Source organism: Dermacentor variabilis, chromosome 3 (genome assembly GCF_050947875.1).
Source record: "Dermacentor variabilis isolate Ectoservices chromosome 3, ASM5094787v1, whole genome shotgun sequence".
In the NCBI taxonomy this organism is placed as follows: domain Eukaryota; kingdom Metazoa; phylum Arthropoda; class Arachnida; order Ixodida; family Ixodidae; genus Dermacentor; species Dermacentor variabilis.
This window is the reverse complement of record NC_134570.1, coordinates 155,583,784-155,597,213: the sequence shown is the minus strand read 5'-3', so window position 1 is coordinate 155,597,213 and position 13,430 is coordinate 155,583,784. Positions and strand designations below refer to the sequence as shown.

The following is a 13,430-nucleotide window of genomic DNA, read 5'->3' as shown; positions in this document are numbered from 1 at the left end:
TACGGAAACTTAAAACCCACGCACAACAAGAAGCGTGGGCAGCAGAATTCACGATTAGATAAGTGCTTTTGTTCTTTTATCGCGAAATTGGCCGTTGCTTGAGTTAGGGATGAAGAAGCGAATCAATCTGAATGCATCGGTGGATCATTTACGGGCACTTGTACATTGAAGAAAGCGTCCCTGGATATTGTTCATGCCTACATGCGTGCGTAAATGCACGTGGCGCTCCCTTGTGTCCCAATAACGCGCAAGTGAACAATGTGCAAGAAGCGCATGCACAGTAAGCACAATAATGCTTTTTCGCATCCACCAGTTTGATTGATAGCCTTCTTGCCGAAGAATCCGCCGAGTGCTTTATTGCAGGATTATCGGTTGTTGATATAAATGCACCATAGCCGACTATGTACTGAGCAAAGCGAGAAGGTAAAAGCGGGAGCCAACGTTTCGACAAGTGGATTTGTCTTTTTTCAAGGCGACATGCGCTTTCCTCGGCACAGTATATATAGGTAGGGTTCTTCTAAAGGGGAAAGGGGGTAAGGTGGTGGATGCGGCAACAACAGAAGTTGTGTTAGCGGCGAGGGTGTAGAATTGAAAATAAAGGGGTGCCATGCATAAGGCCGATAACACGGCCGTGTGTGTCAGCCGGCGTGTCGACGCCCGTGTGTGCAGCACCCCTCTATTATCTGCTTCGCTGGAGGCTGTGGGCCACCGTCTCTCAGAAAGAGATAACAAAGGGAACTGCAGAGAACTCTGGTCTTGAAAAAAAAATTGTAGGATGGAATAAATATATAAACAGAAGGAAAAAGAAAGGGAGGAAAGAAAAGCGCTAAGCAACCAAATACAAATAGCTAAGTGTTCTTGCTTATAGCTTGGCATTTTGCATAGCAAATAAATTCTGAAGCTCGCTTTGAAACCTTTATGCTTATTCGTTGCAATTTCTTAAACTTATGGATAAGCTATGATTCTCCGTATATTCTTTCTCGTCCAGAACGGAAATTTGACTGTAATATGTAGAGTGTGGGTTCATCAAACGTATGACCTGGTTGCTTTAAATGCTCGGACACAGCTTTGGGAAGCTTTTCAGCTGTGTCCGCGTGATGTGCGTTTAACCGGACGTTCATTGATTGTCCTGCTTCACCGATATATTGTCTTTTAAAGAAGGAACAATAAAGGATATAAATCACGTTCGAAGGGTTACCTGTCACCACAACGGAAATTTTAAAGACATGTTAGTGCACGCAAAAGTCAGCCAACATCATTCCCCGTAAAAAGAAGCGTGTCGTCGAACTAGGTGCGAAACCTGCAGGCACCTTCAAAGTGACATTAATATTACTACCACCGCAAATAGTTATACACAGAAAGTGAAAACTACCTTTACTCGTACAAGTTCGTGTGTGATTTATATGGTTCAAAGTTCCTTCTGTAAGAACCAATATATCAATGAAACAGGAAAATCAATGAACGTTTGGTCAAACGGATATCGTGAGGACACAGCTAAAAAGCTTCCCAAAGCCGTCACCGGGCATTTCAACCAACCAGGGTCACAATCTTGTCGAACTTAAGCTCTACATGTTAAAGTTAAATTTTCATTCGGAACGAGAAAGAAAATACAGAGAATCATACTCTATCCATAACTTCTAGAAATTGCCACCAATAGACGCAAACTATGCAAAGGGAGCTTCATAATCTACTCGCTAAGCAAAGTTTTAAGCTATAGGCAACAACACTGGGTTATTTGTATTTGGTCTCATAGTGTCTTTTTTTCCTGCCTTTCTTTTTCTTTTATTTATATGTTTATTGCAGTTCAGTAATTTTTTTTCACGAGCACCGTCACTGCCGCTCCTTTTATTATCTCTTTCAGATAGATGATAGCCCACAACCCCAAAAGAAGAAGATAATACAGGGGAGCTGTGCCCACAGCCGTGTCACCGGCCTTGTGCATAGCACCCCTTCATTAGCAATCCTACACCCTTATCACTATTACACCTTCGCTCGTTGTGGCACCAACGCGCCTTACCACGTCTGTCCTTTAGAAGAATCCTACCTATACATACTGTGGCGCGGAAAGCATGTGTCGCCTTGAAGGAGACAAGTACACTTGTCGAAACATTGGCTCCTGCTTTTGCCTTGTTCTCGCTTTGCTCATTGTCTTGAATTTCCATCTGCCGCCTCCCCCTTGTTTTCCACGACTATCCTCTGCGACATAAGAAATTGTATTCTGCGAACATCAATCTTATGCAACACCAGGCCTGTCAAAAGCTGTGAATATGATTTCTGAATTGGTGGGGTGCGTCCACAGTGCTTCGTTCACATAACTTCACGGAGTGCTCAAGGAGAGAACACATTCTAGATGTCTTTTCGAATGACTGGCCATTTGTTTAGAAGAGTGTTGCAGCTATATACTATGCGACTGCGCTGACGACAAAAATGTTGGCTAGGCATTTTATCGGTTTGAAGTTGTAAATCGCACTGCAACAACGTGTCTTACTTGTGGTGCTTAGACGAAGATTCTCACTGGTGTCTCGGTGTTCCTTTTAGCGGTGCCACGACGTATGGTATCGTTGCAACTTGGAACTCTTGTCGCATCTAGGTGAAGTGTTAGCGGGCTGGTAGTGCTTGCAACGCGCAGCTCACGCGCGCACCGTTCATTCCGAAACGGACACTACGGCGTCTGTGTGCTTTCCGTTAAATGGTTTAGGGCCTCTCGTGACCGAAATGAAGTACCTGCATGCTAAAAAGAACGGCACGAAACTATCGATGACTTGCCGCACGCATTGACTCGATAGAATGTAAACCTGAATTGCCTCAAAACTTCTGCACACTTGAAAGAAGTATTGCTAAGCCACCTAATACGGGCACGACCCACTTGGTGAAAGTAGTGGCTAAGGCGTTGCGCTACTAAGCCGTGAGGGCGTGCCAGCGAATCCCGTCCCGGCGGTCGCATTTCGATGGAGGTGGAATGCGAAAACGCCCGTGTAACGTGCATTTAGTGCACTGTAAACAACCGCAGGTGGTAAAAATTTAGCCAGAGTCCCTCACTAGGGTGTGACTCATAATCACATCGTCATTTTGGCACGCGGAAACCCAGGTTTTAATTTTAAAATTTTAATATGAGAACGTAAATCATGTGCTCGTATGCTCCGCTTATGTCGTCGTAAAAGTAAAAGAATGCCACGTATCCGGCAGTCGAAAACATCGCATTGTTAAACGGAATAATAATGTTCAACCGTCCACTAGTAGTATGCGTTCAGTCCGTGTGTACTATAATGAACTTGAAGAACAACAGTTTTAAATGCCGGAGTTAGTACGACGTTGAAACGAAACTGCAGCAATTCTGAAGACCTACATCAGTATAGGCAGAAATATCTTTTCTTCATTTTCCCAACGCTGGAGAGGTAAAACCAGAATGTAGGAAAGAAAGGAGGACATCAGTGGAAAGCACGCATCTTAAACAATATTTTACTTACTAAATATTGCCACGGCCCCGAACATAATTGCATGTGTTGTTTATAAGGCGCTCAGGGGATTAAATGTAGACAGATGTTTTCCCGCTTGCATATCCAATAGCCGCAGCAAATTACGTGCAGGCTTCCGTACGTCTTTGATCATCATCATCATCAGCGTGGTAACGCCCACTGCAGGGCAAAGGCCTCTCCCATACTTCTCCAACTACCCCAGTCATGTACTAATTGTGGTCATGTCCGTGCAAACTTATTAATCTCAGAAAGCATATTTATCGCCAGCAAACAAGGACGGAAGGGAGAACTACACCACAATGCGCTAACCAGTACACGTGAGACTTTCGGTTTTTTTGCGCGAGACCACATCGACCCCATTAGAGATACATCGGTTCACTTCACCTTGTGGGGCGCTATTTTCAATCCTTCGCACAATGCTTAGAAGTTCCGGCGCGCTCAACCTTGGTTCTGCGGTGAACTTGGGGCCAAGTTCAAGAACACCTTCAACGTAGTCTGGAAGACAAACGTCGCCGAAGGTTCTGACGCCACAAGGTCCGGTAGGTTTCTTTCTTTTAGGGAAGCTGTCGCGCAGGCCGGGTAAGGTCCTCTGCCACAGAAATTCCGTGCCGCTACTGAAGAACGCCAGGAAGTCGGTCCACTTCCTGCAGGTACCTTGTTGTCTCCCTGGAGCATCTAGCGCCGCTCTCAGTAAACCTTTCAACACCGTCACTTGCCTTTGCCACTCACTTCTCATTATCTTTAGGAATCTGATGCCATGACCAACGGAAGGAGCAAGGTCACCAAACAACCGCAATCAATCACCTGATTGATAGTGTGAATATATGGTCTATTGTTGCGTAGCCTTTACGGAATCCTGCGTGGTCCTTTGGTTGACAGAAGTCTTACGTGTTCCTGATTCTATTTGCGATTACGTTAGTAAATACTTTGTAGGTAAGGGACAGTAAGCTGATCGGTCTATAATATAGTCCTTGATATAGGACACCAATGTGGTCAGCGATCTGAATGTGTTGCTTGCGGTTTATTATTTGTTACTGTTGCTGCTTTAATATTTACCACATTTCAGTGGTCAGAATTCTGTCTGGACGCCGATAAAGATGTTCGCGTATGGCCGATCCAGAAATGTTCGACGCACTTGGGAACAGTGTGGCGTAGGAGGTTAAGGACGATGAAGATGAGGTGGAGGGTGGGGGGAGAGGTTATTCTTGTAGACATCGGTGAAGGCAATTGGGACACATTAGTCGAGAAATGGGCCACCTATGACGATGGACAATCCGACGCAGGGACCACAGAGAACAGTGTGAAATATGAGGCCATTCAAGTGCGATGTTCAGCTCTGCATAACGGGGGCGAAAAATTGCTTCGTCGCCTTTCACACGCACACATCACAATTCGCTTAGCATAGTGTTAGCTTACAACGTTAAACTATGTGGATAAACTAGAACCTGAACGTCATATTTTTATGCTTTTTCACCACTACTTAGCCTTAGTGTTGTATTAAAGACAAGACACCACATTTCAAACAGATACGGTTCTGAGGATATAATGACCACTAATACTCGGGTGGCAGTAAAGTAATGAAAAAGCTACAGGAAGAAATGTCAATATTTAACAACATTCAGGACTGAGAGGTCAAAGGGAATGCTTAACCTGCCGCGTCTCTTTCCTGTTGATACACACCATAAATAAAGAGCTGCTTAGTGTATCTTCGGTGCAGTTTGCTGACGTTGATAGAGTCCCCCAAATTTCTAGACTCAGACACACCGTCGCCATGTACTACACACTACGGCAAGACAATAAAATCGCTTCTTCGCGAATGTCTTTCCACAGTTCCATGAAAGAAGCTTTATGCCCTTGTTCCTGTATTTTCTTCTCGAAACGAGCTAGTAGTTCTGGAGTGAAGTACTCCTTCCAGCTCCCAACCCTGGCTTCCTTCACCACGGCGTACTTGTGCTTGTCTCCTTCATATCCTTGCTTGCTGCTGGCCTTCTTGTCGGCAAACAGTTCGTCCCACTGTGGTACCTCGTTAGCCTTATAGTCAACCACCATCGTCTTTCTCATATGTTCGGGTCTGGACCATTCCAGAATGTTCTGCAGCCTCTTTTCATCCTCTTGCAAAGCTCTGCCGTAACTGTCGCCCAGAAAATGAGCCAATTTGAGAACCGTGCATTGGGTGTCAGCCTTGAGTTCTTCGTAGGTGAAGAAGAACACGTTGGGTTCATCCTTCATGGCGTAACCAGCTGCCACGTGGTCAAAGTAGCTCCCATAGCCCAAGTCAGCTTCGATGAATGGTTCGAAGAACTCTTCGAAAGTGCCGTCCTCAAACTGGTACAGGCTGACGTCCGTGATCATGCGAAAAAGCGAGACGCATACGTCCCATGGATTGCGAGCAACGTAGACGTACTTGGCCGCTGCATTCATGACCTCGCGGCGAAGTGGCTGGTGAGTGAAGAACAGTCTCATTGGCATGGCGGGCTTCCAGTCGGCATTATCGGTGTACTCGATGCTGCGGCAGTTCTGGGTCAACTCGTTGTATCCGGTGGCCGGGCCGGCTTTCCCGAGAATCAGCTGAGTGATGTACTGAACCCAATGGGTTCCACTTTTGGGGAATGTGACTTGCACGACGTCTTCTTCGGCGGCTCGAAATTTGAGGCTTTTTCGAAAAGTTTCCGGAACGATCCAAGGGCACATAGGCACGCCGTCGATGATCTGCCGGTAAGGCCTACGGCCAGGCATGATTGCGGAGGCCTCCGTGTTGTGTGCGCTGAAAAAGAAGAGTGCTGATGTATTTAATACTAAAAGACTATCGCCACAGAGCTCCAAATGAGAGCTTGCCATCTTTTCTCGATATCAACAAATTGTTATGAAAGCAGCAGGGTTGTTTCTGTGCTTGAGTGTTAAATGATAAGAATAAAACATAGAGGTCTTGTACATTAGATCTCTGATGACAGAGCGGCATAGGTCATATAATAGTATTTAGCACACTGTATTTAAATATTTTTTCTTTGAATGACACGGCTGGGACGCCTGGCTAGCTGAACAGCTTAACTGGGACACGCGGTATACGATGAGGCTTGCCTTTCGAGAGTCGGTGCAGGGCTGGAACCATTCCGGGCATTTGTTTTCCAAGCTGCATCCGCGTGTTGCTCTCAGCGTCATTAACTACGTTCAGATTTCCACCATATGACCTTTCCGCGCTAGTAAGACCTATATAATGCTGCCGTCTCAAATACGGGCGACTCGAAGTAGACGTTGTTGGCAATTGTTGCTTCTGTGCCTCTAGATGCATGGTTCCGTTAATTCAGTGCTGTTACTACACGTTCTTATAGGAGTACTTCTTTAAGTTATCCATTTCCCAACAGCTAATACTAAACTAGACGAACTCAAGTTCAGTCTTACCTTAACATAGCTATAGGAGGACAATTCAGTGAACGTTCTGCCAAAAGTACCATATTAAATAAGCTCTACCATGTGAAAGCACCGTGCAACAAAGCTCGTAAAGGCTGCTCTCGCGATTACATCTTGGGCTTCCAGAACCTTAATGAAGTTCTGTTTTGTATCTGTGATCGCTTCCTAACTTAAAGGTCAACTGGAAGCTCTGAAAATTCGAAACGATGAGTAAGAGGTATTTAAAACAATATCTTCTAATGAAAATGGGAAATACTTCGTTACAGAACAGTAATGTGTGAATGTACCCGAGACATTCAAATGAGGTTGGCATCTATTAAGAGAAAGTTACTCTCGACGCGATTCTTAAACTGCGCATGATAAACCATGCCTCCTCTTTATTTAAAAGATGAGCTAAAAATATAATCTAGCACATAACATCTTCAGTGTCTCTAACTTGGGCTACTTCAATCGATCGATCGATCGATTGAAGTAGCGATCGATCAATCAATCAATCAATCAATCAATCAATTTATCGATATATTCATTCTTCCAATGAATCAATGAACTAATCAAATAATAATTCATAATAACTTCATTATTTAGAAAGGTATCAAGATAACCCTCATTATTTACAAATGTGGTACACATGAGCATGAAAATACAGAAAGAAGTCCCATAGCTCAAGGCTGCAAAGCAACCTCCACTTTTAAAGTGCATGAAGGGAAGTAAGTGAGCAACAGGGATGATATATCAGCAACAACTAGCAAGAACAGCTGTTAAGCATTGTTCACCTGCAACAAAACGAAAGGAGTAAACTTGAGGCTCATAAACTCAACTTTCTACTACAAACAGGGTGAGTTTTTTTTTTCTTTAGAGGAAGCTCTAGCTCGGGTGCAACTCCGACGCGGCCTATTCAAATGCATGTAAAACGCAAAAACGTTTTCATGAGATGACCCCTGGACCGATTTTAATGAAATTTGTTGCATTTGAAAGAGAAAGTTAAATTCTAGTGACTGTTGGAAGGAGAATTTCGACTTAGGGCTTGTGTTTTTAAACGATATATTTTAAAATATTTGACCATCTGAAAGAAATAGAAGCACGAAGTTTACAAATTCATAGCTCTGCATAAGAAAACTGATATCGCGGTTCTGTAAAAGGCATTCATTACATCATTCAAAGCGGACTAATTCGATATGTCATTTTACATCTTACATGAATTTATTACGTTGATTACAAGGGTTCTGCAAAAGTTGTATTTCCCTATTACTAATATGTTTGTTATATTCAAGTGTAACATATCAATTTTGTCTGCTTTAGATGTACTATTAGATTCAATTACATAATTGTATTATCATTTTTTGTTGTTGAGTTACAGAGTTGTAAGCTTGACACTATTGTTTTTTGAAAATTTTCGATTTACGCCAATTTTTAATAAATAATTGACAACCTAACTCGATAATTCGAAACCAACAATCACTACATTCTAAGTTTTTCTTTTAAATGCAACTAACCTCATCAAATTTGGTGCAGTAGCTACCAAGAAATATGAATACTCCTTTTACATGTATTTAGATAGGAGCACCCGAGCTAAAACTTCCTGTTAAATGTAACAAACGATACGTATTGTTTTAAGTAGTTAGGGAAGTTATTCCAAAATGCTGCAGCTGCAAATTGAGCCGCGCGTTTTCGTAGTCACTGCGTACTTGTGGTAGCAAAAAGTTGCTTTTGAAAGCAAACCTAGTGTAACTAGGATGATAAAGGCATACCTTGCCAAGTACTTGAATCGAAACGAGGTTCTTTATTGTCTTGAAAAGCACGATTACTAGGCGATTATTAACCATAGCGTAATGGAGCGATTCTGCACTCCTTAAGGAGCGCAAGGGCATTGGCCCCGGAATGAGTGAATATGTTTAACCGGATGGTTTAGTTTCGTAAATGCTGTAATGGGAGTAAATGTGTGGCATACATATTACCCGAAGATGATATATAGTAAGTGGAATGACTGCGGATGAAGGCATGCTAAAGTGATAGTAAAGTAGGGTGGCTAAAATATCGTCGCGCTTTTGTTAACATACTTATGCTATAGCCCATTGCTTGTTTTACGTGCAGCATGTATGTAGACTATTGTAAGTTACAGCATAAAATTATACTTACGGCAGGGTATCGCTTGGCAGCATAAATTCAAGGGATTGAAACATAATTGCGTGGTATTTAGGTTGATGTTTTAGAGGTAAAGTTAGGATCATAAGCCAAGTTGTAGATGAGTTATTCTCATTAAAGTTGAGTTCTCACCATTCTATCAAGTTTTTAAGATCACCACTAAGTTTAGTAGTTCAGGCAATTATTGATGAGTCTATCCTCACTATGTATTATCGACGTAGAGAAATGGTATGGAGTTATAAAGATAGTTAGTGAAACCGTTAATAGGAATAAAAAAATAGGAGTGGTCCAATTATGGGGCCTAGTCGTGTGTCTTTTGTTGTAACGTTGAAGTTACGTATGACGTCTCACTGATAAGGAACGCTTTATTGGGGCTGGTGCAGGTCCAACAATTCCAAAAGTGGTTAGTTTAGTTGCAAAAACCTTATGGCCAACGGAATCAAAGGCGTCAGTAAGGTCAATGAATAGTGCACCTGCAATTTAAGCCTTAGTTGATATAAAACTTAATCTGGTCCGTAAACAAAAGCAGTGCTAGGTTCATTGAAAAATGTGGGCAGTAGCCGAATTGAAATGGCGATAACAAGCGCAATTTAGAAATGTATATAGTTAAAGGCTTTTCTATACATTTTAAGAAATCTTGCTGATTTAAGGTGATATGGAAATGGGGCGACAGTCCGAAATGAGCGTGCGGTCTCCTTTCTTGTGAACTGGAATTATTTTCGTTTTATTTAGTTCTTCCAAAAATACGCTTGTCTTGAACATGAGATTTGTAATGCGGGAAAGCCGGTAAAAGAAAGACGTGTGCGAATATTTTATACTTGCTGAGTGATTATTATTAGCCAAGGCTGCCAATGGTTAGTTTAGGCTGTGTCATGATGGTAGCCATTTCTTGAGGGCATGTAGGGCCAAGAGAGAAAAGAGCATTGAGAACAATCATTAGGCTGACGCCAGTAGTTCGTGGCACTGATTCCATAATTATCAACAAAAACACAATTAATGGATAGGCAATGTCATATGAAGGTGCAAGAAGCTCGCCCTCAGATTGCAACCCATCTACAGGTTTCTCATTTGTGTTCCTTCTTAAGGAGTTCAATATTTTCCATTGCTCCTTTGTATTATTACTGGCTTGAATAATGTTGCTGTCATAATACTGTCTTTTAGCTTCTCTCGATATCTTATATAGCGCATTACAATATGTAGAGTATCTTGACATAATTTAGGATTGAGTAGGAGTTTTATAACTCTTTAAATAATTTGATTTTTTTCCGCATGCATATTAAAACAGATGGGAGACGAGCGCTCGTCTGCCGTCTCGTTTCTTCGGCCTATTTGTGTATCTGCGCTGCAATTCGCCGATGTAAGTGCTGATGCTATGGTCAAAAAGGTTGATGTCCTCCAGGATGGCAACGCTGTTCCGCTTTACAGCTAATGTGTAAAGTATTACATCCAATTCACTACATAAAAATCTGATACCGATGGAGAAGGTGAACGATAGATGCAGCAAATAATCGTTTCTTTTGTGTGTGGTGGCCTATTTTGTGACTTATTCAGCTTTTCCAAGAAAGGTTAAGGCCGGTTCTCCGTTTGTAGGACACTAGATGAGATGAATACTGCCACTCCGCTGTGGTTACTCGAAAAACAAAAAAACGTTCGGAAGAATATGAAGGAGAACAGCATAATGAGAGCAGCATTCCGGACATTCCGGACAACAAAAAACGACATGGACATAAGAGAAGAAGACAAACCAAGCGCAATGCCACCAATGCCTTGCGCTTCACGTGTCTTCTTCTCTTACGACCGTGTCGTTTTTTGTTGTGCGATATCACTTGAGTAATGGAGAACATAAATTCTTGTCATATGAAGAAAGCCATGTCTCTTAGAAGGCGAAGAATGAGCAGGGGTGGCCTGGTGACGTCAGCAGAGCATAGATTTCGACATGGTGTTTTTTGTAATATTGCGTGCATTGAAATGGATAGCTCGCCTACAATCTTCGGAGAGAAAGCATTTCAGATGTTGAGAAATAAGATGCATAAGTGAAAGTAGCCCAGGGTACTTATTAGCAGTTACTATGTCGAAAATGATAGACCGATCAACGGAGGACACGGGTCAGCCTCCGAAGTTATACGCTAGACAAGGCTGTCTAGAATACTGTTTCAGCTCCGTTACTCGTTTTTCATTTGCACATTTACGTTTATTTGGCGGTCTTAAGTCCTTTCCACCTAAAGTTCTTCCACTAAGGAAGTGAGCAGTGTTCGTCCTAGAAAACGGTCTGAACTTCTGCTTTTACCTTATCGACGACTGTATCAGCAGAGACATTTTTTTTCTCTGTATTTCTTAGCAAACTTCTTTGCTATTTGTTACATCGATTTCTCCGATCAAGTTCCCAGCTGCTCAATTCGTTGAGCACTGGGAGCTTAACACTTCAAACAACAACACTCTTTTAAAACACTTTTAAAACACTTTTGTGCAGTACTTTCGACAGCAACCGTTACACGAAAACGGGACAAAATGACAAAATCTTATAGACGTACAAACCTGTAATAGCGACAAGTGCGCTGATACGTGCTTGCAGAAGCGCAGCTGCTATTGCCGAATAAAGCGACACCGGTGTTGGCTCTGTTTTAAAGCCGCCAAGGCCGATGCCATGTCCGCTGCAACGGTTATGTGCGCAGGTGTGATACTACGTAGGTGATCGACACAAGCAAGGCATGCGCACGTTTCACAGGTGAACAGACGTACAGTCAACAGCAAAAGTTTGCTGGATGCGCGAGCGCGTGACAAAGCCGACCCTCCTCTCCTTCTAGCGGTGAACCCCTGGTGTCGAGACCGACGCCTGCACGCATGCGCGTCCCTCCGAGACTGCAAGCGTGCATGTTTCCGCGCTTCATCCTTGCGCGCCGGTGATATCCGAATGCAGCCGCGAGGTAGCCCTCTTGCGATATGCGCTGTGGCGGCTTCGACGGGCGAAACTGTGTGCAACGAGTTTAGAAGCGCGAACTTGCGGACGCCACTGCTGCCGCTTTTTGTCGAGTCACGAGCGCTGACGCATAGGTCTGGGCCGGTGGCGAACGCAACAAGTCATTTTTTTTTCTGAGCTGCACTTTCTCGTGGCCAATCTTCGTTGTTTCTTTGTTTTTACGAACGATGCGTTTTACCGCAGAAGAGCCTGGCAGAAGACGTGCTGTATAGAAGGAGACCGGCAAGACGAAAATGTACATTTCCGTTGTATAAACGAAGTTCTGCCCGTCGAAGCCGCCACGGCGCATATCGCAAGAGGGCTACCTCGCGGCTACATTCGGATATCGCCGGCACTCAAAGAGGAAGCGCGGAAACATGCACACTTGTAGTCTCGGAGGGATGCGCATGCGTGCAGGCGTCGGTCTCGACACCAGGGGTTCACCGCTAGGAGAGTAGGGTCGCTTTGCCACGCACTCGCGCATCCCGCAAACTTTTGCTGTTGACTGTACGTGAACGGCCAAGCAACGTAAACGAGAGCCGATCCCAGCGGTACTTTGGCGCTTGACACTACAGACCAGGTACTTGTATACTGATGGTTGCGAGATTCTGTTATAGCAACAAGTGTGCTCAAACGTGCTAGCTAAAACGCAGCTGCTGCTATCGAATCATGGATCGGATTTTATTTGTATCTGAAATCGTAGCGTAGATTTAGTAAGATGCAAGTTTTATGAGATTACATAAAGCTGTGAAGAGCAAAGCGAATAAGGCGAGCGGATGTGGAATGCCTTGAATATGAGCCACCTTTCAAACGTTCAATATTCAGTGACTCTAAGGTAGCGATTCAAATCGTCAAACATATACGCCGTGGAAATTACGGGTAATCGGTGTCCGAAAGTAGATAAGTTTGCGAATGTTCTACTGGTAGAGTACATAATATATGACAGCATATCGGTACTATTTCCATGACACTCTGGGGCATCAGGGCATTGACGACAACTAACCAGCCGATGACGCTATTCCACATACCCACGCTCAATGACCGACAGTCGTTATGGCATACGACTGTCGCCATCTTAATTGTAACATCATGTTCACTGATTAGACCCCAACCGTCGTTTATGTAGCCCAGATCCGTGATTAATACGGTCGTTATTTCTCAATTTCTCGCTGTATGATAAGCACTGGCGCGTCGACTGTGGGTCGGAGTAGCATTCAAATTAGTACACCTATAGCATTTGAATGGTGGACTCGCCTACGTGGCTCAATGCAGATGCTAAGAGACTATCGATCACCTCCTCTGCCACCGTTCCTGCTTTGACGAACAACGTCAGACTTTCTGGTGTGCATGCTCTAACTGAGCGATCGGCCTGTTAGAGAGGGAAGGGTCCTGGGAGCCTGCCCTCACACTCCCTCCTCATCAGGGCACAAATTCACGCTCTTCCACAA

At 43.7% G+C, this 13,430-nt stretch overlaps 1 protein-coding gene across 2 annotated transcripts in view; it reads right to left on the bottom strand.

Moving 5' to 3' along the window:
• Window positions 1-5,003: 5,003 nt before the first annotated feature.
• The window catches only part of LOC142576434 (3-alpha-hydroxysteroid sulfotransferase-like), a 37,824-nt gene continuing 29,397 nt past the window's right edge, over window positions 5,004-13,430 (bottom strand). For both annotated transcript variants that reach the window (XM_075686565.1, XM_075686566.1), the window contains exon 2: window positions 5,004-6,240. In XM_075686565.1, coding sequence (XP_075542680.1) covers window positions 5,253-6,212 — 960 coding nt within the window. In that variant the 5' untranslated portion in view covers window positions 6,213-6,240 and the 3' untranslated portion in view covers window positions 5,004-5,252. The remainder of the gene's footprint in view (window positions 6,241-13,430) is intronic.